This window comes from Salminus brasiliensis, chromosome 3 (genome assembly GCF_030463535.1).
Source record: "Salminus brasiliensis chromosome 3, fSalBra1.hap2, whole genome shotgun sequence".
Lineage (NCBI taxonomy): Eukaryota > Metazoa > Chordata > Actinopteri > Characiformes > Bryconidae > Salminus > Salminus brasiliensis.
Window position 1 is genome coordinate 25,189,636 of NC_132880.1, and position 24,526 is coordinate 25,214,161.

The window sequence follows — 24,526 nt, forward strand, 5'->3', positions numbered from 1 at the left end:
ACATTACAATGAAGTACACTTTTAGTTCAAACTTAATTCATTTTAATTTCATATATTTCTTCAATGCTTGTGTTAAAATAGACGTTTGCATATTTTTCCAAATAAGTAATAAAAGTTGAGTAATAAAAAGTAATAAAAAGTTGAGTAATAAAATCAACGACTACAGTAATTCACTTAAAGCTCACTTGACATAAAATCCTGTAAGTATACTGTAATCTCAAAAGTTATACGTAAAACTGGAGATATCAGTTACTCAGCTGTTTTGAGTTGGGTGAACGTTTGTGATCATTTTACAGATACTTTGGAATCAACTTATAATAATTGAGTTTATTATATTGCCATTGATAATGGACAGGGATTGGCCTATGTGAGCTTCAAAATGGCAAATAAACTGCCCTGATGTTGCATTTAATTATTTCTCCCATATTTTGATGTTTCTCAACAGTCCGTTGTGTTCAGTAATATACAGTAGGCCTGTATGTAGAATACTACCTATTTGAGTAAAACTACTGGCACCACCTATTTGCATTATGGCCGCATCTTGCCCCTTTACTTTACCCTTTACAGTATGCACTCTAATTCTATATAGTGATGTAGCTGTCTGGCCTCAATGTTGAAGGCTGTTAAAAACAGTTGCCACTTTTTTAGGACCTTCAGTCATATTTCTTATACACAGTATGTAGAATATAGGTTTAAATACATATGCAGTAGTATGTTTAGGTAGTATACTTAAACGTATTAGTATACTTATATACCAGACCAGCCTAAACCAGTATTTGTTGTGTATTTAACTCTGGTATGCTGGTCAACAAGCAGTACACCGGCACCAGACCAGCCTAAACCAGTATTTGTTGGGTTTTGAACACTGGTATGCTGGTCAACCAACACCAAACCAGCGTGTTGGTTTGATGATGGTCTAAGCTGTTCTGTAGTCTGATTTCTTTTGTCCATGTTTGTAGATCACAGTGTCACACAGTGTCTGAAACCACAAACGCAACTCTTTAGGAGATTACAGAACATCTCCACACTTTTGTGTGTGCAGGGATTTGTGCATGTTCTCATCAGTCTGCTTTGCTTAATGTTTGTTTTGCTTATTCTGACAGTTTTAGTGCAGAAGTGAAGTGAACATGGGGGACGGCATGCGGCCCATTGAGTCGCGCCGTGAATGCTGAGTTTCTGTTGCCAAGGAAACGGCGGCTCTCATAGGCTTTCGAGATGTGGTCATGTGACCAGAGGGAGGGGGGGTGCTTTGACGTCACAGGCAGTTTGGAGCTGAGAGCTAAGCTGAAGGCTGTGTGCTGGCAGTGTGCTTGGTGGAGTTTAGAGTGGAGGCTGTGGTTCATCTGCTCTCTTTCTCTCGCTCTGACTCTACCTGTTGCAGCTGCTCCCTTCATCCATCACTCCGTCCGCCTACCCATTCATCTGAAGCTTGTGGGGCTGAGCCTTTATTCTCTTGGGACTTTCACCAGGTTATGGACATCTAAACCTTTCCAGCACAAGCATAAGTGGCAGTAACACCTACCTGAGGTGAGTCCTCTTCTTTTTTCTTCTCTTTCAGATGCTATCTCTCTCTGTCATTCTGGAAGCATCACGTGCACATATGAGCCACCACAGGAAAGGAGGAAGAGCACCCCACCCACCAAAACTGATAAAACACGACCTTTCAGCATGTAAAACTTTCTTATTTGTGGATTGATGAGGGCTTTTCAAGAAGCTTTACAGAGTAATACAGAATTTGCAGTTGTTACTGGAGTGAGCACAAGCCAGGATGAAGGCATTAAGCTCCTTTATACATCCACATCCCTAGACATATTATCCAGAAAACCATGCACATTGATTAATTCAGGTAACTATACATTTATTAGAGTGAGCAATGGAAGACTGGACTTATCAGAAGGTTCTTGAATGATGACAGGTTAAAGCTGTTGAAATGAGGATGCTCTCCAATGCTGCAGATGCACAGAAAGGAAACAATAACGAGGTCCTGCATGAACAGGTCGTTCTGTTTCTTTTCCAGTGAAACAAGAGCTTAAACCAGTCAGTGATGAGACATAAAGGTCCCCAGCTTAGATCTACACTTCTAGGGAAATGTCTTCAGCTAGTGATGTACCTTTACATCATGTTGATGTTCATCTCCTTCATGGAAAGGATTCCTTAAAGAATTGGAAAGGTTGTTTAGGGACACAAAAATCACTTCAAAAATCACTTCAAAGAACAATTTACATTTAGCAGTGTATCATTGCTACAGTAGCAAAACCCATATCTCTGTAATAGTAACATTCCAGGAGAAGAAAAAAACTGCATTTTAATAACACAGCAATGTACAATACTGCTAGTTATTGTATGCATCCTTATGTATGAAGATTTTATTCTAAATCACGTTGACCACTTCTGTTGGTCCATTCATCCCAAAATGGGCATATACTGAACAGAGATCATTTTCAAATGGTGTCAATTTATTTATTTTTACAAAATATAGACTTAAGGGGTTTTGCTTTGACTGCAATGATGTGCAAGAGGACACTCTGACTCTCAAGGAAGTAATCACTGCAAAGTGGCTAATGGTGTCAGCTGCTCTAAGTCTCAGTAGCATCGCTGACTTTTTAACAGGGTGGGATTTTAATTAGAGGCATCTCTAAGGGCTTATTTTTCTCATCCTCATAACTACAGAGCTCACACATTAGATTAATCTGAAATGGAAACGGACATTTTCATAGAGGATACTGATTAATGTGTAATGCATACTGAATAACCCACAATGGATACTGAATAGTTCATGGTAGTTACTGAATTGTCAATAGTAAGTACTGAATAATTTATAGTAGATATTGAATCATTCACAATAGATACTGAATAATTTATAGTACATACTAAATACGTTATTATAGCTACTTTTTAAATAGTGGATACTGATTAGTTTATGGTAGACACTGAATTATACATAGTAGATACTAAAAGATTCATAGTGCATACTATATAATTAATCGTGAACACAGAATAATTCATATCACATGCTGAATGATGCTTAAAGTTTATATTTACATGTATGCCACTTGCCTGATGTCCGTGCCCAGAGCTACTTACATTTAAATCAACAGAAAGGAGTTACGCAGGTATAAGAGGTAGAGTTAGGAGTCTTACTTAAGAACACTTATTGGTGTAGGGGGGGGAGTTTTTGCCTAGCCAAGATATTGGACTTCACTCTGCCACAGGGAGCGCAAAGTGGTTACTGATCCTTAATTTCTGAATGATAATCCTTGACTTAGGTAAAAGGGCACAGTTCTGTCCACATGGAAATTGAATAAAATTGCATTAAATAACTTTAGACACATTTCCACCCAAAAAAATGTTTTGCATGTGTTTAATTGGTTCCTCAGGAAACAGTTTTCTGTTGAACAGGTTCTGTTAAATGTAGCATGCAGATCATAATAGACCCTATTTTTCTCTCTGTACTCTGCAAAACATCTCGGGTTGCAGGAAGTAGCTTGGCCTTGTTTTTTTTCTTCCCTCTCTCTCTTTGTCATTGTCCCTTGTCGTGCAGGGTGCAGATTCTGCACAGTGACATAATCTAAAGGTCTGATGTGACAGGGCTGCTCTGAAAGTGCACAAAACTCTGCAAAAAAGAAAAGAAAAGAGTGTGCCTCTGTAGTGAAGGGGCGGAAGAAGCGTAAAAGAGACCTAAAGTGGGCGCTCTGAAAATTACAAGCGTCTGCAGGAATGATGAAATTGAGAGACGAGCGGCTGAACGCTGTGGGAGAGTTCAGAGAAGCCCTAGAGGCATTCGTAGGAGGAGGGACAGAGAGAGAGAGAGAGAGAGAGCAAGCAAAGGGGCGTATCTCAGGCTTTGGCCTTAGTGCTTCCTCTTTTGTAATGCAACTGCAAAACTTAAGCTCAGGCTTGCAGGACGCAGAGCTGACAGAAAGGGAAGGAGAGAGAGATAGAGAAAGATAGAGAGAGAGAAATATAGTAAAATATAGGAACCTGGTGCATCACGCAATCCAAAAGGCGTACTAGTGAAGATAGAAAAGAAAGAAAAAGAACGAGAGACAGTGAAAGAAAGGATATAGACAGGGAGTGGAGAGAGAGCAAACAGTAAGTGACAGAGACAACAGAGAGAGAGAGAGAGAGAGAGAGAGAGAGAGGGGGTATTGGGGCCTGGTGCATCACACAACCCTAAAGGCGTGCAAGGGAAGAGAGAATTGTCCAGGTATGTTCCACGGCACTGCTGTTTTCTGCTGAACGTGAGAAGGCCTTTGGTAAACATAGTGAACGAGTGCAGGTGATGACTAGGATGTGACTTAACTGCTAGTTTATCAGTGGCTCAGTAACTGAATTGCACAAAGGCGAGTTGCACAAAGGGTGTGTGTTTAGCGTGGGATTAAAGCTTCAGGCTGTTCTTTTATTGTCTTTTATTATCCTCTGTTTTTGTGCTGCACCTGAAGAACATGTCAGGGAGACAAAGGAGAGAGGGTTTTATAGATCGACATATAGCTAGATATAGAAACAGGCAGATAGATAGATAGATAGACAGATAGACAGACAGACAGATAGATAGACAGACGGACAAATAGATAGACAGACAGACAGATAGATAAATTGATAGAACTATAGATAGATAGATAGACAGACAGGCAGACAGATAAATAGATAGGTAGACAGACAGACTAGGTGATTTTCTTTGTTCAACAAAAGAAACAGATATGATCATCTTCCATTCTCGATTTGAAGGCACAGACTAAGGCCTGGTCAGTTTTTGAAGGAGTAGAATGACCAAATATTCTCTAATGTGTCTAACAGGGAAGGGTAGTGATCAATTAATAGGTATTTGCATACCTAGTATTTGCATAATGAGTGTGTACTTTGTGAAAAACACAGTAATCCAAAGTGGGCATCTGCTTTCAGGATAAATGGTGGGTGGAGACAGGAGTGCGGACCCACCCACCTTCAACTAACTGGTCTGAAGAGCTCATTAATTGTAGAGGGGGGCAGGTATTTTGTTAGGGCACAGCGCAGGAGGTGCTACCAGACATTTTCTCTTTGTCTAAGCAGAACCATCCTGTGTAGAACAGAATTAGGGAAATATTTTAACACAGAAAACATTGGACATTGTATTGAATCTGTGCTCAGAGTCCAAAATTGTGTTGTGGTCCTAATGTGTTTGTGATCGGAGACACTTAAAAATGTCCAGCCTCAGTTTGGAACATTTACACAGCATTCCGTATGTCTCTGAGCCCTGCTGAACCTCAGCAATGTGTGGAGCTCGGTGTTAGAGTGTAATGCGCTGTGCATCAGAATGGTGTATCTGTTCATGTGAAGCGTTGGGCCGGTATGAATTTTTAATGAAGAGCAGTGCATTATCTGACAGAGGGGCTGCACTTTCCAATCAAAGCATTTAACTCTTTAATGCTGAGGTAAAAAAAAAAAAAGAAGCTATTTCTATAATCAAGCAGCTTTTACCCTTTAATGAAGGGATTTTTTCAGTGAAGCGTCGCTTTTATTATTTTTTAATATTTCTCAGGCAATGGTTTTACATAGAACCATGAAAACTCAAAGAACCATTTGAATGCATAAGTGTTTTTTGCCTGGTAACATTGTTCTTCCGATGTTAGCCTCTTGTAGATGGTTCTTTGTGTTTATTAGTTAAAATATGCAATCTTCTATATAGACCCATTGCCGGATTGAAGAACCCTTAAGCCATCAAAACTACATTCAAGCATTCAGATCTCTCTAGAGTTCTATATAGATCTGAACGCTTTAATCTCTCTTTGATGGCTTAAATGGTTCTTCTTTGGGATGGAGAGTTTTGTAGTTAAGGTTTTACTATCTCTATGAGTCAACCAGCCATTTATAATTCCTCCGGTAAAACAGACCATTAACAGGATATGAACTGCATTCTGAATGTGTGCTCACTCAGAAACTTTCACAGTGCATCCAACAATAAAGACAGCATGGAGCTTCTGTTAAACAGTGATGAAATTTGGTAGTTTCTGCTGATCCATTTTGCTGTGACCAAAGTAGACACACAGCTCACCCAACACTTTATATACACTATTATTAATTGTAGTTGTATTTTAAGAAATAGTAATGTAGTACTTTGGTCCATTTCTTTTAAGAAAAGCAAAATAATTTAAGTAAAATATTGCTTTGTAAAATGGGTTAAACGTGCCCCAACAGCAGAGAAAGCTGTGAATATATGGTAAAAAAATGAACATCATTAGTACAGAGTTGCAGCTATTTCATGCCTGAGTTCCTGTGTATGCTGTCTGTGAATACTAATCTGCGTGACGTGATACTTTTGCTCATTCGTCACCAGTGTAATGAACCACTGGCTAATATCCTCCACGCACTGATTGATGGTGGTGAAAGATCGCAGAAGTAAACCTCTCTTAGACTCTGTGCTAAAAATATGACCCAAACAAATATTTACCCTCACTCCCAGCGGCACAGACCTGCTCTGCCGTCATCACACACGGCCACAATGACAGAACACGCTCCGCTGCAGAGTTCCAGTGCCGTTCTCACAGATTCCTCAGACTCCAAGAATGACAGAGGATTGTATTTGGGGTTAAAGAAGGGTAGTTTACCCAGAGTTCACGCTAATTTTAGCTTCAGATTGATGGTTTGGAGTTGAGGTTTGGGTTTAAATGTGAACAAGAGAGGAAAAGAAGTCCGGCTAAACGGTTCTGCCCTCAGAAACATAGAAAAGCCGGATTCATTTTTATGTCAGAATATAAAAATAGATGGGACTGAAACTCACTGACCTTGTGGCGGTCAAGCAGAGGGACAGTATTTTGTATTGTGAGATTTTTTTTCGTGCATACCAAACAGTGCATCCAAACCGGTTCTGAAATTGATGCTGTGGCTTTGAGTTTTTTTTAATGGATATTTCCATTTTCCAATTTTCCATTTCCCCCCCTGCACTAATTCATTTTTACATGAAAATTGCCCAGACTATCCTTATAACTTAGAGTTAACCCATTAAATGACCTGTTCTGACTGGCTGCCCAGGCATTATGCCTCTTGGCTTGGCTAATAACTTTTTAAACTGCTGTAGGCTGAAAAGGTGGATATATGCAAATATGTCAGTTTTTTTTACTGACATCACAAAAACAAATGGGCAGTTTTAAGAGTAGCACTAGAGGTTTGAACAGTAAGTTTGCCATGATATCGGCCCTTAGCTTAAACAAACATGCCAATGTGTCTGTGAATGAACTAGTGGTAGTCATGAATCAGCATGTCATTTATAGATGAGAGCTGTTGTCATTGATTATTAGCAGCGGCCTTTTTTTGTTTGTTTGATTCGGAGGGAGAGAGAGATGGGTACTATGTTATAATCAGGCCTGAAAGAGAGAAGACTGACACATTTTGATCTTTAAATCCCTGAGTAATCACTGGCCCTTGCAAAAAATATTCCTTCAGCAACCAGCAACACTTATTGACCAATTATCACTGAGAATTCCAGCAACAGAGCTGGATACGACTGATATGCTATATAGTCCAGTACATTCTTAAAATGAAGTTAATGAGAATGATGCTATAGAGGAATCAGTTGGTTCCTTGAAAATCCTTTCACATCTAAAGAACCATCTTGTGGGTGGATTTAGTGATTTTAGGGCCCTGGGCAAAAGGCAGCAATGGGGTTCCTGCTTTTGTCTTGCTAACTCAGTTGTCCAGCCGGTTATTGGAAGGTGGGGTGATCACTCGCTGTGTTTATGTTATTAAAACCCTTTACCAAGACAATGTTGAATGGAAAATGCCCTCTACCATAAACCACAATACTTAGGTCTCTCAGTTTCATTTTAATTTGATTTACTGAGGCTCTCATGTTGTTTTATATCACCTTGATGCATAAAATATCTTATGTAAGGTATCTGAACGAACATCTTGTGTGGATTCATTGCTTTAATTTTGAGGCAGTGTAGAGCAACAGTCCTCGTTTAGGTGGCAACACTAAACTAAAACTTCACATCCGTCACATAATGGCAAGGCTATAGGAAGAAAGCTCAAGAAGTTACTGAACCTTTACACAATGTTCTTCATATCTGTAAAAGGATCTTCACACTCAGACGATGCTCTTTTGGGAACGAAGGTGGTTCTTATGTAGCTTTACTCAAAAAACACACTTGAGGAACTGAAATTATGTGATAATATGAGATCATCGTCATCAGGCCTCATTTTACTATAAGGTAACTCCAACACAGGCTATTTGTTCCCAGTAAACACAGCAGTAATAAGTAATAAGCAAATATTACGCCACAGTCTGTTTAATTTTGGTTGGCTACCCAAAGCTGTGACTGTCTCTTCATCATGTACTGCAGCAACCCAAACCACACACTTCTATTCTTTACATACCAGGCTAACGAATCCTCTTCTAATGACAGTGCTCTACTTTTACATGCCATTTAGTGCAGAAGTGCATGGTTTGGGATGCGGCCTGCTACAAGAATGCAGCTTGCTTGTTGTTTAATATTTTACTGTTGTCCTCTAATATTATTTATATATAATGTCCATTATTAACTGAGTAGTGTCTTATTTAAGCTGTTCTTTACTTTGTGGGATTTCTCTGCAAGTGTGTGTTGGGCTGGTTTTGTGCAAGCCTCTGTGGAGGAGTACTATGTTTAGCTGTTAACAGCATTATATGCTAACAACATTGCTGCGAAATGACTGTTTTCTGATCAGCGTTAACAACAGATCATTCCTCACTGTGGACGCTTGATGAGATTGTCACAACTCCACCATGCTGCTAAACAAATAGTGAAACTGTGTGAAAAGTGCAGATTCGAAAAGCAGTGACTGAGATCGAGATGTCCTTTAGTCCTTAAATATTAAACTTGATTATTTGAATTAAGAGAAAAGCAGTATTGGCTTATAACTTCAGCATGAATTGGTGGGGCTAAACTGCTGTAGGCTGAAAAATAAAGCTAGATATATGTAAATATGTCTGTCAAAAATGTCGAATAGAAATTAAATCTATAAAATAGAATAATAATGTATGATATAATTGGTTTATTATGATCTAGTTTCATTGTGTTAGCCATGATGCTAACCATGATGTTAGTGTTAGCTAGTGAAGCCACTGTGTCTTAAATTTGGGACACATCTACAATCCCTTACACATTTGTTCAGCTATGATAATCACTTGGTATGCACAGAAGACATTTACATGCTGGCCCTTTTTGCTTCCACATTTATTAGTTTATGAAATATTGGTTTGATAATATCTTGTTCATGCTGAATGTCATCGTTATTTAGCATTTTTGATGCAAAGGTCTCGCCGGCATCACATCACATTAGGCTAAATGTCAAGGGGTTAAAGGAAGTAATAAGTACTCAGAAGAACACTGTGTGAGGATTATTTGAGGGGAGGTTTGATGGGTGTTGGGGGAGGAACTGTTTCTTCTGCATTTCAACTAGTTTTCATGTTCTCGTTGATGTGATATTAATATGTCAAATGTTTTTTGAAGGGTTAAAGGAAGTAGTTGTGCAGGGACAGACTGTGAGGACAGTTTAAGTTTGAGTTGGCACGGCTTTTTTCTTGAGCTTGCACTGCTGTCACACGCAGTGATACTCCTTATCCGTCACATTTTTCAACAACAAATATAAAAAAAACATGCTGTAGTTTGATATGATGGATTTCTGACAAAGTGCAGATTCTAAGAGCAGAGAGTTTTTAGCATCATTAGTTTTTAGAGTCATTTAGCCCTTAAATATTTATAACCTTTTTTTATAAATATAACCTTTTTTTTTCAAGAGAAAAGCTTGGCAAAGAATGTTTAATAGAAAATAGAAATGCTGTAAAACAATAAAATCAAAATTCATCTAAAATTAACAAAAAAAAGAAACAACCTAAGAATAATGAGAATAACTAACCAGCTCAGCCGACAGAACGCTAAGCTAACCAGCCACTAGAACTTTACCTTTGTTGAAGGTGGCTTGAATTAGTGATGAGTTAGTGAGTTGAGTTAGTACAGAATTAGCAAATCCACAAGGTGTGGTCAGACAGCATCCATGCTAATGGCATTAAGGACATTCTAATGATTTACATAAAATTATTTATTCATGATTTTATCTGTATCTGCAGGAAACAGGGTTATATGTCTAAAGTGACCCTGAAAGTCAACATCACAAAATCACTGAGGCTAAAGCAAAAAGGGAACATGTGATGTGTGGATTTTTCCAAGTATTTGATTGGACTGAATGTAATGCATGATAAAATTATGTAAAAAAAAAAAAAAGATTAACAGATTAATGCAAAGATAAAACAGTTACAGATATTTGAGTTATTGAGATAGTATTTGAATTATTGTATGTTGTAAGTTAAAGTGTAGTTTTTGTGGGATAAGGAGGCAGAATTGCTGTTTATGAAAGGTTTAGGGAATATGTATTAATATATTTGATATTTATATCATTTCTATTCACAATTAAAGTATTCATCTGAAATGTGCATATGTGTGGTTAACACACATATTTGTGAATGTTATATGTCAGTGGAATACAAATGGCACCCCAATCGTGGCGTCACCTACATTGCCATTTGAATTGCATGCATTATTGTTATTGTGTGCAGTGCTGCTTTGCATGCCTTAGACATTTGTCATGCTGTCACAGCTCGACATCCTAAAGAAATGGAAAGCATTTAACCTGTCCACACAGAATGTAAATCAAATGGAAATGTGAAATATGATGATGTAATTATTCATGCAATTACATTTGGACAGTAGAGAAAAGTGTTAAGAGTCTCTCTCTTTCCCTCTTTCTCTTGCTTGCTCTCTCTCTCCCTGGCTGTCCCTCGACTTCTCGGGATTACAGCAAAGCTCTATGGGGCTAAGCTGTGGCTATAGGATATAAATAAGAGCTCATGAGTGTTATGTAAGGAGCACACAAGATGTCTTTTCCCAGGATCAGGAGACCTAGGCGGAGAGGCAGGTAGTTTCTGGACTCGCTGCTGCGCCTCTTAACGGGCCAAACGAGGTGCTGACCTTCACACAGTGCGAACAGCGTTCCGCACCGGTGTTGAAGTGCGTCGATCTGATTCACCAGAATCGATTTAGGGCCTGTTCTTAGTTATTATTAAGTTATTATGTTGCATAACAACCATAGTCTACTGTTATCAAACTACCTGGGTTGGAGGAAGAATTGTTTTTATCACAATAACTAATAAAACACATTTTAGTTTCCTTGGCCATTCTTGAAGAATCATGAAACTGAGGTTAAAGGATTTCCCTAAGAATAACTATTGTAATTGTAATTTGGGACTAAATAGTTTTCTTTAAAAAATCGTAATGATCATAATTTCAATTAAAAGCCTTTCAGAGCGACTTACAAACGTGCTTTACTGTTTTATCAGAAAACACCCATGGCTAGTTTGTATCGGCTAGGATCTAAAAGCTACCATGGCTACCTAGCTTAGACGCTACTAAATACAAAAGTCAGCACGGAGACCATAATACTCTGTACCACGCTTAGCCTGAGAATTATAGGTCACAATTATTTTATCATAATTTATCATAAAATCATAATTTGAGACGGAATTATATTCTAAATAATTACAGATTGCAAGAATCATCAACAAATTGAGTCGTTGTAAGGCAGGATTTTGACCCCTAGTGTTCAGGGCTGTAGTGTAGAATACTGCAAAACATTTCCTTTAAACGAGTGTTTGCTCTGATTGCTAACAGGCTCACATTTTTTTTTTTTTTTTTGTATTAGCTGGTCAACCACGTCTAACACAAATTAGTCACTTAATGAATGGCTAGACCTTCTCAGACAGCGAACGCAAGTAGGAGACGTTTGCTGATGTTTATGAACGGACTGACGTATCTTAGGCCCTCACTTGAAAGACGCAATCATTCAGAATCATTCATTCATATTCAAAAGCGGTGCTGAGTCACCAGCAACACTAAGAAACAGCCTATTATTCTCTGATGCAGTGTAAAGGCTTTTGAAATGTGGCTTTACTGTCCGGAGGAGGATGCTGTGCTTACTCTGCATGTGTCCACTGAAGGATTCTAGCCCACAGTGTATCGAAATAAGCAATCATACTGCGTCTGAACTGTAAGACCAATGGAATGCAATTACAGAAATGCTCCTAAAAGAGGACAGATTGCTAAGATGGCGGTTAGTTTGTGTAAAGAAGGTGCTCAGTGGATAACAGCACAAAAATACATTTCTATGGCACTTCTAGAAAAGAAACTTTATTGAATAAAGGCTGTGGCCTAAAGGTTTAAAAGCTGAGAGATGAGAGAAACAATAATGCAGTCCAGGAGCTGAACCAACACAACCAAACTGAATGAAACTAAACCCAGGAAGAGAATCAAGATATTAGCATCTGAAATACTCAAAATCTGCAATACAATCTATTAGTAACTGTATTACTTAAAAAACATGAAACTGCTGGATGGTTAACTTCTCAGTCTAAAATAAGATGACAAAAAGCAGCATGTAGTCGTATGAAAGGCCTTCGCAGTACGAACTACTGCCATGTCATATTTTCTATGTCTGTATGTTTCTTGTAGGTCTATCACACACATGCATATCCAAAAAAAATATGTACACTAAACTTTCTCAGACATAGTCCACTAACACGCCTGGCCATGAGTGTGTCCTCCAACAGAGCCCCAACACTTTTGCAGGAGATCAGCCAAGTGTAGCTACACTCTAAATAATACTTGCCTTTATAAACGTTACAATAGTTAGTTTTTCACAAACCAATTGTGGTAAATGAGGTACAGATGTATAAATAATATTATAACCCCATAATATAAAGGTTACTTATTAGGTAATGATGTTTCATGAACCAGACGTCTAACCAGCTGTATTTTAAAGTGTGTAGAATATCCTAACCTCATCCTCTGGTAAAAACGTTTTTCAGACAGGGCCGCAAAAGCGCTTTGGAAACATCGCTGGTCGCTTTTAATGTTAGTCAGCTGCTGTTATCAGTGTGAATTTGTTAGTTATTATTGACTCAATGATTTTCACGATGATATGGCACTGAATTCCATCTGTAGTAAACAGAAAAGTTTCTTTCCAGTCCTTTTGGAACACAATTAGTTGTGTATAGTGGCCAAAACCTTTGTTGGAGCAATGCTGTAGAAGTACCCCTTAATAGTCGACTCATTCAGTCATTCAGTCAAGGAATACATTTTGTAAATTAAAATTTGCAGGTGTAAAGAACTATAATGTTCTTTACCAATTCAGTTAACCTCCTGAACTGTGGGACTTTGATTATATGCATTATAATGGATATAAAAAATGATAACTCAGCAATTATGCAAAAAAGCAAAACAAAATGCAAACTGGTCAAAGCTGTATGAGACAGGAAAGCAAGCCTGGAACCACTCTCTCTAAGCAAAAAAGGATTCAGTATAGTACTGAAAAGCGTATGTTGACTGATAATAGAAGAAAAATAGAAGAACCCTATTGACAAATATATGGTCTTTAAAGAGCCCTTTCTCGTGAGAGTGGAGTAACCATTAAACCAGGCAAAGCTATGAAATGGTTCTTTGAAATGTCAGAACTAAAGAACTCCTGAAGAACCCCCAGATTACCTGTGCATTTAGGACCCTTAACTTGTGAGGGTGTGGAGTGTTCTAACGCTATTTTGTCCGTAAAAACATTTTAATGTTTAAAGAAACTTCACAAAAATACCATTACTAGACAAGTACCATTTTCAGGCTTTATTTGAAAGCAACCTTTTTCTTTAAAGGTCCATGTACAACAGTGCTTAATTACAGAGTAACTTCTAGAACTGCAGCTTCTAGAGTAGCTCGTAGTCTGCCAAGCATCTGTCAGCACAGGAACTGAAGTGTGTTATACTCTATTCTTCTCTTTCTGGATCCTTTTGGTGCAAAATAAAATGTTACTGGGAAGGAGAGAGGATTATTGGTCTCACTGTGACGTTGTTGACATTTTTCCTCCGTCTCGCTCAGCAGATGTTGCTCTATATGTTTGTCTTTCCCTCGTGTAATCCCTCTCAGGCCTGTCATAATATCGCTTTACTCTGGCTGAATGGAGATGGTATGAGGCAGATCACAGTGGTATTTTGTGTCTTAATTCCACTTCCATTGCACTTCCCGTCGTAAAGACAAATATGCAAAGATGGATAATATTAATCCATCAACATCTGTTCAGTTTTAGATACTGTGGAGGCCAGTTTCTTCCTTACTGTGGTTTTTAGGTGAATAGGTTGCATAAATCATTTTTGCCTTACGTGGTTATAAAGACTGCCGTTTGTGTACGCTCTTAAAAATATAGTATAAGATCTTTGAGGAGGTTTTTGGAGGTTTTTCAGTTTTAAACTGTGAAGGAACCTTCAAGGAACCTTTTCTTCTAAAAAAACTTCCTTGAAGGTTCCTCAAAGCACCTTAAGAGGTTCCTCCACATTTTTTACATTAATAGATAGTTAGAAAGATAGTTTACAAAGTTAAATTGTTTACAGTGTTAAGTTCTTTGAGTGATGCCATAGATGCATTTTTGGTTACATGACAACTAATTTTGTAAAAAAGATGTGTGTGTAGAACCTTTTAAAGGATAAAAGATGGCAGTGTAATGATTAGTTACTTATTTAAAGGCTGATCACACCAACATCTCTTTTACCAAAATCGTAGTTCTGAACTGCTCCTGTAAGGTAATCAGAAAATATAGAATCCACAGGCAGATACTTGTGCTGGGTCCAGTAGTGTTGTTTCATAACTGTTCTTGAGTCAGTATGTAACACTACATGTAGAAGTTGTGTTCAGATTTGTCAAAGCGTACTGAACATCATCTGTATTCTTTATTTTTTTGTGTCCCTTTCTAAAATTGTTTGTAATTTTCTGCCATTGTTTTTGTTCTCTATAATCTAGGGAATTATCCTCTTACACAGAAGCTACTCTGTGACCTTCCATCCAAACGACCATTTCTGTATTTTATTTTTTTTTATTTGAAAATTACATAATTTAGACCCATTCTGATCTCTGTGATTTTGTCTTATATTTTAAAGAAAAAGAGCATAATCATGTGATTGCTTGTTCAAACATTGGGGATTGTTTTCCTGTTTTATTGTCCAATGGATTTCAGATTTTTATGAGTAGGGGTCCTCCTGATAAACGATTCCAAAAATGAATAGGATTTTTGACACTAAGTGTCTCCCAAAAGTTCTCATTCTATAGGATTATAGAACTTACTTACCATAAAACGTACACACTAGTATCGTAGATACAGAAAATTCCATAGTAGATCCTAAAAACCTAGTGAAAATGAGTCATAGCAGATATTGGATAATTCATAGTGGATATTAAATAATTCATAGTAGGTACTGAGTAGATACTAAGTCATTCATATTAGATACTGAATACTAAATTCATTGTGTATACTAGTAGATAGTAGATGCTTAATACTTTCCAGTGGTACTGAATCATTCATAGTGGATACTGAATAATCCACATTTTATGTGAATTTATTTCATAGATTTGTTATAAATGTGTTTCTTATAAAATGTATAACGTTTATTTAGACTTTGCTTTTACATTTAAACCAGAGTGTAATTATGTTTAATAGCTCATTGTTTGTGGTCCTAAGAATGCTGGATTCGCCACCCTGTGCTACCTTTGTCTTTCTTGCCATTGAGACAGGTGTACTCGGGTCCACTTGTAGCATGGTGCATGTGGCCTGGCGGTCCACAGCCTCTGCCTTACGTAACCATGGCGTCACCAGGACACTAGAAGAGGCTTTAATAGTCTTAGGGTTAATTTGAGATGCTGATCTTTGAGCCTAGAAATAGAGACTTGGGGCGTTTGATCTAGCGAGCTGTGCCGTGGGGTTATAAATACGAGATAAGCTTCACTCCTTAGGACACAAGGCCCTGCCCCAAGGGGGATCAGAGGTGATGTCATCTCCAGAGAAGTTACTATACACCTGGAACATGCAGGGGAGAAAGGGGGCTTATCTGAAGATACGAACTCAGACAGTAACAGAAGGGCTGAATATGATGTATATCCAACAACTAGTTTGTAATCAGTCCTAAAGTAAATAAGTTTGTTAACCAGTATATATATTCATTATTATTTTCTTCATAATTTGCAGGACTGCACCCATTTACACAGGAATAAAGATGGTTGTTGGTCAGTGTCATTAAAGTATTGACGATATACTGTCATATTGCCCATCAGTAAGGGATGAATGGATGCATAGGTGAGTGTGTAGTGGCATCAAGTCCCATTCGAAGCATCTTTTTCTAGAGTATACAGATGTACCATCAGTCTGAGAGAGAGAGAGAGAGAGAGAGAGATGATTACTCATTGCATCTCTTCACAAAGTTTTCAGCATCCTCAGACAGTTTAAACCCGAGAAAAACAACACACCAATTAGCTACTGTTGATGTTGATTTGTTTACTGTGCAGACCCTTTTCTCTCAACTGTGTGTGTGTGTGTGTGTTTGTGTGTATGTGTCCACCGAGAGGCAGCAGTGATTACACACTCTGTCTGTTTGATTCATAAACTCTGGGCCCATTGTTGTGGCAGATTAATTGATTGATTGAGGAAGTCTCTCAAAGTGCGAGTGAATTTCCTCTCTGCTTCAACGCTAATGGCCAGATTAGAAAGTCTGTCGTCATGACGACACGGCGCGACATTATGCAAATGCAGCAAAGCCATCAAGCAATTAAAAACAACAACTGATGGCGATACTGGAACTATTCTGACTTTAATCACAGTATTCTTTCTTGCCAAACAGCAACGCTGGTGTGGACGTAGTCCTTTATAAACGATAAGGCAGCCAGTAAAGTGCAAGGCAAGACAATCTTGCAGAGTGATGCAGTAAAATATGTGCACTATATTACAGTGCTGCAAACATTGGAGAGTGATACAGTAGTAGACACTAACCAGCCAATTCATTAACACCACCTCCTTGTTTCTATGCTCCTTGTGCATTTTATCAGTTCCACTTACTGGTTAGGGGCACTTTGTAGTTCTGTGTTGATACAGACTGTAGTCCACTGTTAGCCTCCTTTAACCCTGTTCTTCAATGGTCAGGACCCCACAGGACAACCACAGAGCAGCTATTATTTAGGTGGTGGGTCATTCTCATTCAGTACTGCTGTAACACTGGCATGGTGCAGGCGTGCTAGTGTGTGTTACGCAGGTACGAGTGGATTGTGCTCTACATGTGCACCACATTGCGAGAGTGCAAATATAGCAGACAGGTAGCATAAAGTGTGTGCACTACTGTGCTTTAACTCACTGACATCAGTGCTGAATATTAGCACATTCATTGATGAACTGCAGACATCATTTTGGGCCTAGGCTGGACTGAAATGAGACGGGCTGAAATGAGTTTAGACTGAAATTAGGCCTAATTGAAGCACCTGGGTTGGATTACACACAGGAAAGTAAATAAGAGTAAATAACACTCATCTTCCTGCCTGTGCCGAAATATTCAATAACTAACATAGTAACACAGTAATTTTACTAAAGGATGGGTTTAGGATACTTTACATGCTTCTATGTATGATACAAACAGACAAAATGCTACTGCTATAGTTTCAGCAATGCTAATGTGTTTTACTCCATGTTTGTAGATTACAGTGAGCTGTACGGGGTCAGAAGCAAGCCTATTAGAGATTACTGCACACAGTTTTAGGCCTTGGCCTAGTAATTGATATTAGCATGAGCGTCTATGGCTTGAGTCAAGTTTTGGCAATCAAACTATGCACACTTGATTTTATACGCAATTAATGCTTGGGCGACTAAAATCTGCTCCACTGGGGCACAGAATAAGCCTAGACCAGGACTGTACTCCACTAGGAGTGATTCTCCATCCATGCGCTTAACCTGCGTCCAGTGGTGTGTAGTAACTGGTTCCATTTACTCAAGTCAAATAAAGTATGATGGAGTATTTATGCTTAAACTCATTTCAGTTCTACTGAAGATGTTTGCTGATGTATCTACTTTTTCCTCAGTTCCATTGACAGTTCCTCTGTCAAGTCATTTATGGAGCACAGATTAAGCCTAGACCAGGCCTATATTCCACTATGGGGGATTCTCCATTAAAACCCTTTAATCTCTGCACTTAATCCGCACCCACTTGAGCAGAACAAAGGCTTCCTGATGAGCGCTTACTAATGTGCAGTGAAAAATGTCTCTAATTCAGTGGGGTAGTGACAGAAGATATCGCAGGGATGGGATCCGACACACAGCAGTCATACAATTAATGAAAACAATGAATAAACCTTTCATCCCCGCATCCCTTCTCACTTCCATTTTTCATCTTTTCTTGATTTATTTCTGAGAGTGCCTTCACCTTAGTAATTGTTATTGCAGTTTGAGAAAGCTTGACATATTCATTTCTGTTAAATGTATATGCTGTTTGTTAAATATGCACGCGCAAGATGCATAAAGAAACAGAAAAGCACTTATTTGAAGAAAAATCTGTTGATGTAAAATATTAAATCTCACTTTCTTATTAGGACAAGATAATGTGCTATATTGTGTCTGTGGCTAATGGTACAGATGGACACTCTCTCGCTTTCTCTCTCTCTCCTCCATCAGCTGACAGGCTGATGGAGGGCTTCCTGTTTACTGGCCATGATTCACTGGATATTCACTTTACTGCATTAAAGGGACCATATCATGGAAAGCCTGCTCTTTCAGAACTAAAATAGTTCAATGTGAACACCGAAGCCCATGAAGTGTCACATATAACAGCAAAACTAGTCACTCTTTTTACAATGTCACAAAATTCAGCTCTCAACATTTACATATTGCTGCTGTCCAATAAAAAACATGTATCTCCATTTTCTTTGTTTTTAGTTTTCTCCATGGTTTAATTCCTATAGCTGCTTACTTGGACTAAACCCCTATAACTTCCATTCAAAGTTAAGAACATATTTGCCATGTTGGACATACGTGTTTTTTTAATTGGACAGCGACGATATGCCTATACAGTTTAGCCTCATCCATCACACTGAAGAGATGAGGAGGGGTTCAGCATGAATTAATTAGCAAAGTACCAGGCAGCCAATCAGAAACTTATTTAGAAGCTTACAGCTCCTTTATATAGTGGTGTTAAAAGCATAGTAACAAAATAGACTGTTTATCCCTCTCATTAGGGTGAATATTAATAACACTCTAAATGTAGGTATTGTGATATACACTGAGGTGGAGCTACAGTCTCTCATTAGGGTGAATATTAATAACACTCTAAATGTAGGTATTGTGATATAAACTGAGGTGGAGTTACAGTCTCTCATTAGGGTGAATATTAATAACACTCTAAATGTAGGTATTGTGATATAAACTGAGGTGGAGTTATAGTCTCTCATTAGGGTGAATATTAATAACACTCTAAATGTAGGTATTGTGGTATACACTGAGGTGGAGCTACAGTCTCTCATTAGGGTGAATATTAATAACACTCTAAATGTAGGTATTGTGGTATAAACTGAGGTGGAGCTACAGTCTCTCATTAGGGTTAATATTAATAACACTCTAAATGTAGGTATTGTGGTATAAACTGAGGTGGAGCTACAGTCTCTCATTAGGGTTGAATATTAATAACACCCTAAATGTAGGTATTTTGAGTGAGGTGGCGCTGCAGTCTTTTATGAGGGTTAAATATTAAAAACAATGTAGGCATTGTGAATTGTGAAAATTAAACTACACAAAGCTACATTACATAGCTCTCTCTCTCTCTCTCTCTCTCTCTCTCTCTCTCTCTCTCTCTCTGTGGTTTCACTTTGGCTGCGCATGATTCCTCTGCTGCTTTTAACTTCACCGTAAGAGAAACAGGTTGTGGTGTAAGAGAACGATTTGCATCAGGAAATGATGCTGGTGCATCTGCTTGTGTGTACACACACACACACACACACGCATAGACACAATCTAGGTGAGGGTGTGTGTGTGTGTGTTCGTGCAGTGGAAAGTTCAGTTGGTGGTGTGTATGAGTGTGTTCATGTAAAGCGCTGGATCTTCTCATGACATTTAAACACAGCAGCATAAATAGCAGCGATATACACTGGTGTTGAGACATCAGGTTTCATTTATTTCCATGATAAATTAAGCAACCAAACAGTTAGTATGGTTCTGAGTGTGTCTGAGGATGTGACTTACAATTGAAAAGCATGTATAACAGATCAGGGGTGCCCAAACTTTTGCATTAGACTGTGTATACAAACGGTGGGTAACTGAAACAGGTAAACTAGGTGAGGCTAACACACTTGGGCACACCCTCTCCCCCAGTCCAGGGGATTTAAGTCAGCTTAATCACCATGGCCATATTTGGGTGCAGTATTTCCAAAGTATTACTGAAATAATGCTCTCTCTCCCTCTCCCTCTCTTTCTCTCTCTCTCTCCCTTTCTCTCTCTCTCTTTCTCTGCAGTTGACTCATACTTGTCGTGATGGGGAAGCAAAACAGTAAGCTCCGTCCTGAGGTGATGCAGGACCTGATTGAGAGCACTGAGTTTACAGAGGCGGAGATTCAGGAGTGGTATAAAGGCTTTCTGCGGGACTGCCCCAGCGGAGCCCTGTCCATGGAGGAGTTTAAGAAGATCTATGGAAACTTCTTCCCCTACGGAGACGCCTCCAAGTTTGCTGAGCACGTCTTCCGCACCTTCGACGCCAACGGTGATGGCACCATCGACTTCCGGGAGTTCATCATCGCCCTCAGCATCACGTCCCGTGGCCGCCTGGACCAGAAACTGAAGTGGGCCTTCAGCATGTATGACCTGGACGGAAATGGGTACATCAGCAAGGCGGAGATGCTGGAGATTGTGCAGGTGTGTGTATGTGTGTGTGTGTCTGTGTTTTGTTGGTTTCCAGGACTAACTTTGTTGTAAAACCAGAGAAACACCGACCTGCTACCAGAGGTAAGATTAGGATTGGAACATTCACCTGTATTGCACATACAAGATAATGCAGCTTCATGTAATGTTCCCATCAAGCACCAGAATGGGGAACCAGTAAAGAAAAAACATTCAGTGTCAGTTTTGCGAGCGGAAACGGGCCTTGGCGATGAGAGAGGCTTAGAGAAAATGGTCAGACTGGTTTGAGCTGAAAGAGAGGCTACATTAACCACTCTGTAGAAGTGTGGTGAGCAGAAATGCATCTCAGAATGCACAACACGTTGAACTTTGAGGCGGATGAGATACAACAGCAGAAGGCCACATCAGGTTCCACTTCTGTCAGCCAAGAATAGAAAGCTGAGGTTGGACAGTTAAAGACTGGACAAAAACACCTGAAAAATCAACAGACAACACATATATACATATTAATACATGTGGGACATATAGATATATTACATATATACAGAATCATTTATATAGAGCATATTATTACATATAGACGCTTACCTATATGTATTGCAGCCCACATCCTGACAAAGTAAGTGCTTTTCCCTCTAAACTGCAGCATTTCTCAGAAAAAGTGATCAAGAGAAGTTCTCTGGTCTAGATGGCAGCTCGTCAGTTTCTACTCAAGCGCAAAGACTTTAGCTGAGGGCTTTCGGCTTTCAACTTTTCCATTACTGCAGTTAGACCTATTGTATTCTCCCACCTCCACAACAATCCACCCACTGCCAGCATACACACACATACACACACACACACCACCCACCTCTGAGGTGCTATAATAGCAGTATATTACATCATATACCTTCATGTAACACATGTATCACGACCAAACACTTGACGGCCACGCCTCTCACTTCCACCTCTCACTTCCCAGTATATCACTGTTCCCCTTCCTGCACTTAAGTCCAGAAACTACTCTCCTCATAGTTCCGTACAAAAAAAAACAACAAAATTAACTAGTCCATCTTACCCCAAATGTTGTTGACCAGCCAAGTCATTCATTTCACACCGGAGCTACAAGGCTAATGTAAGCTTAATGTATACGCAAGTAACCTAAGCTAAGCTAAAACCCCACCAAATAGCATCTGGCTGACACCCTACCTTAATCCTCACACACTCACACCCCACACACCTCAGACGCATGAGTCAGTGTTTTATATAAACCCAGGTAGCTGCAACTGTTTGAGCACTTAAACACTAGAATGTGCACAGTATGCTGTCCCCAGGCCCCCAGAACCAATGGGCACTGAAAAAAACCCTTAACGCTCAAAAACAAACAACTGCTTTTACATCAGGACTTCAAACACATTGTTCCAGCAATCAGAGTTGTGCGTAGAGCAGGCCGAGAGAGGAGAATGGCATCATGCCACACGAGAGTAATTTCAGACAACAAATTAACACCAGCAGAAGTGATGAGTCAGAACAACAGCTCTCAGTGAAGCTTCCCTGAGCGTGAACGGAACAGGGCTGCTGCGACACAGGGAATAGTTGTGATTTAACCATGCTGGGCTGACACTAATGGACCAATTATACACAGCATCAGGACAGAAAGCAAAACAGCTTGTAATCGCACATCATTCACAATCTCTGTAAGTGTCTGAAGCGTCACAGGCTTTGTCCCGTAACTGTTCTTTGTAAAAGCAGAGCGACAGCTAGTGAGCTTTCAGGCTTACATGCTGAAGGACAGATCTGAAAGTTGCAGATCTCCAATGTTGAATGAGAGTTAAAGGCCATATTTTATTTTTAGTCCTTAAATGGTGTTCATTTTTTAACACCATCATTGTCTCCCAAATACCACCATTCCACCATTGTTCACCACAACACACCCTAATCCTCCAATAAACCCTTTCATTCTCCACAAAACACTATGATTCTTTAACAAAAACCATCATTTCACACCAACCGCCCTCATTCACAGCAATTATTTAACACCATTGTTCTCCACCGAACACTATCAGTCTTTACCAAACACATTTTCCACCAAATACCCTTATTCTTAAAGAAATACCATCATTCTTGCCATATAGTATCATTTTCCACCAAACATGCTTATTCTTTAATAAATACCATTATTCTCTACCAAACACCACCATCATTCCTTACCAAACACCATCATTGTCCACAAAATAACCAACCAGTCTCCACCAAACACCATCACTGTTTAACAATCACCATCACTCCTTAACAAACACCATCATTCTCCAGCAACACCATTGTTTTTGAACAAGCACCATCATTCTGCAACAAATTTTAAGCCAAACATCCTCATTCTTTAATAAACACCATCATTCTCCACCTGACGCCACCAATTTCCGCAAAATACGCAAACATAAAACATTCTCCAGCAACACCATTGTTCTTTAACACCCCATTTCTTTTACAAACACCATCATTCTCCACCTAAAGTCATATATCTTTACCAAACGCAATCATTCTGCTCCACACGCCACGATCTTTTAACAAACACCATCATTCTCCACCTGAAGTCATTCATCTTTAACAAACACCATCATTCTCCACCTGAAGTCATTTGTCTTTAACAAACACCATCATTCTCCACCTGAAGTCATTCATCTTTAACAAACACCCTCATTCTCCACCTAAAGTCATTCATCGTTACCAAACACCATCATTCTCCACCTGAAGTCATTCATCTTTAACAAACACCATCATTCTCCACCTAAAGTCATTCATCTTTACCAAACGCAATCATTCTGCTCCACACGCCACAATCCTTTAGCAAACACCATCATTCTCCCCCAAACACCTCCAATTTCCATAAAACCTCATCATCCTCCAAACACTAGCAACATTTCACTGAACAAACAAATACCAGCTTTCTAATGAACCGACAGGCCAAATGAACCAGTGTGAACATTTGTCACAGCAGTCACATACAGGCTGTTCCGCAACAGCATCTGAGTCTGCTTGGACTTGTTGTTGTCGTTTGGGCGGCGAGGGATCATGAAGACGGGGGATACGCCACTGTCCCTTCTTTACAAAGTCATTGTTTTATGATGCGGAACACTGTTTACATTTGCTACTCTGGTACCGCGGCTCTACATGACCCAGCACATCTCTGGTTGTTGCATAAGGCACTTGTTTTTCTGCTCTCAGTTTTACTACTTTTATTTTCATACTCCTTTTCGCACACTGTTTTGCCCTTCAGTGTGCTCGCATCATTCATCTCTCACTGCAAAAACCAAAGTTGATCATTAATGTGAAACAGCTGGATTTCTGAACTCCTTCCCAAATTGCTCTCTTCTCTCCTCAGGCCATCTACAAGATGGTGTCTTCAGTGATGAAGATGCCGGAGGATGAATCCACGCCTGAGAAACGCACCGAGAAGATCTTCCGCCAGATGGACACGAACCGTGATGGTGGGCACTAATTTACCACGTTAATTAAATGAACTCATAATCGATTGATATTTTAAATGAAAACCGATTAAAGATTATGGCTTGTCTTTGACAAATTATTGCACCCTTTTATGTATGACATCCATGAGAGACGCAATGTTGAAGCTTTAGCATTAGCTAGGAAACAATTGCCAAGTTAGTGTAGTTAGTTTGTAGTGGTCTTAGCCAATAGTTCATTAGCAAGGTACGCCTATGAAGATCTGTCATCACAGATATGATATTGCAAATAATAGAAACATGTCAATGGATTTACACATATCTCCCTATACAGCCTGTAGTTTTGC

The 24,526-nt window shown here is 39.2% G+C and overlaps 1 protein-coding gene across 2 annotated transcripts in view; it reads left to right on the plus strand.

The window, feature by feature from the left end:
- The first annotated feature begins 1,290 nt into the window (after window positions 1–1,290).
- The window catches only part of ncaldb (neurocalcin delta b), a 28,553-nt gene continuing 5,317 nt past the window's right edge, over window positions 1,291–24,526 (plus strand). The window contains exons 1-3 of one of the 2 annotated variants that reach the window (XM_072675663.1): window positions 1,291–1,527; window positions 20,355–20,751; window positions 24,098–24,203. In XM_072675663.1, coding sequence (XP_072531764.1) covers window positions 20,374–20,751; window positions 24,098–24,203 — 484 coding nt within the window. In that variant the 5' untranslated portion in view covers window positions 1,291–1,527; window positions 20,355–20,373. Of the gene's footprint in view, window positions 1,528–3,895; window positions 4,208–20,354; window positions 20,752–24,097; window positions 24,204–24,526 lie in introns of those variants that run through there. The other variant, XM_072675665.1, reaches the window with a different exon arrangement.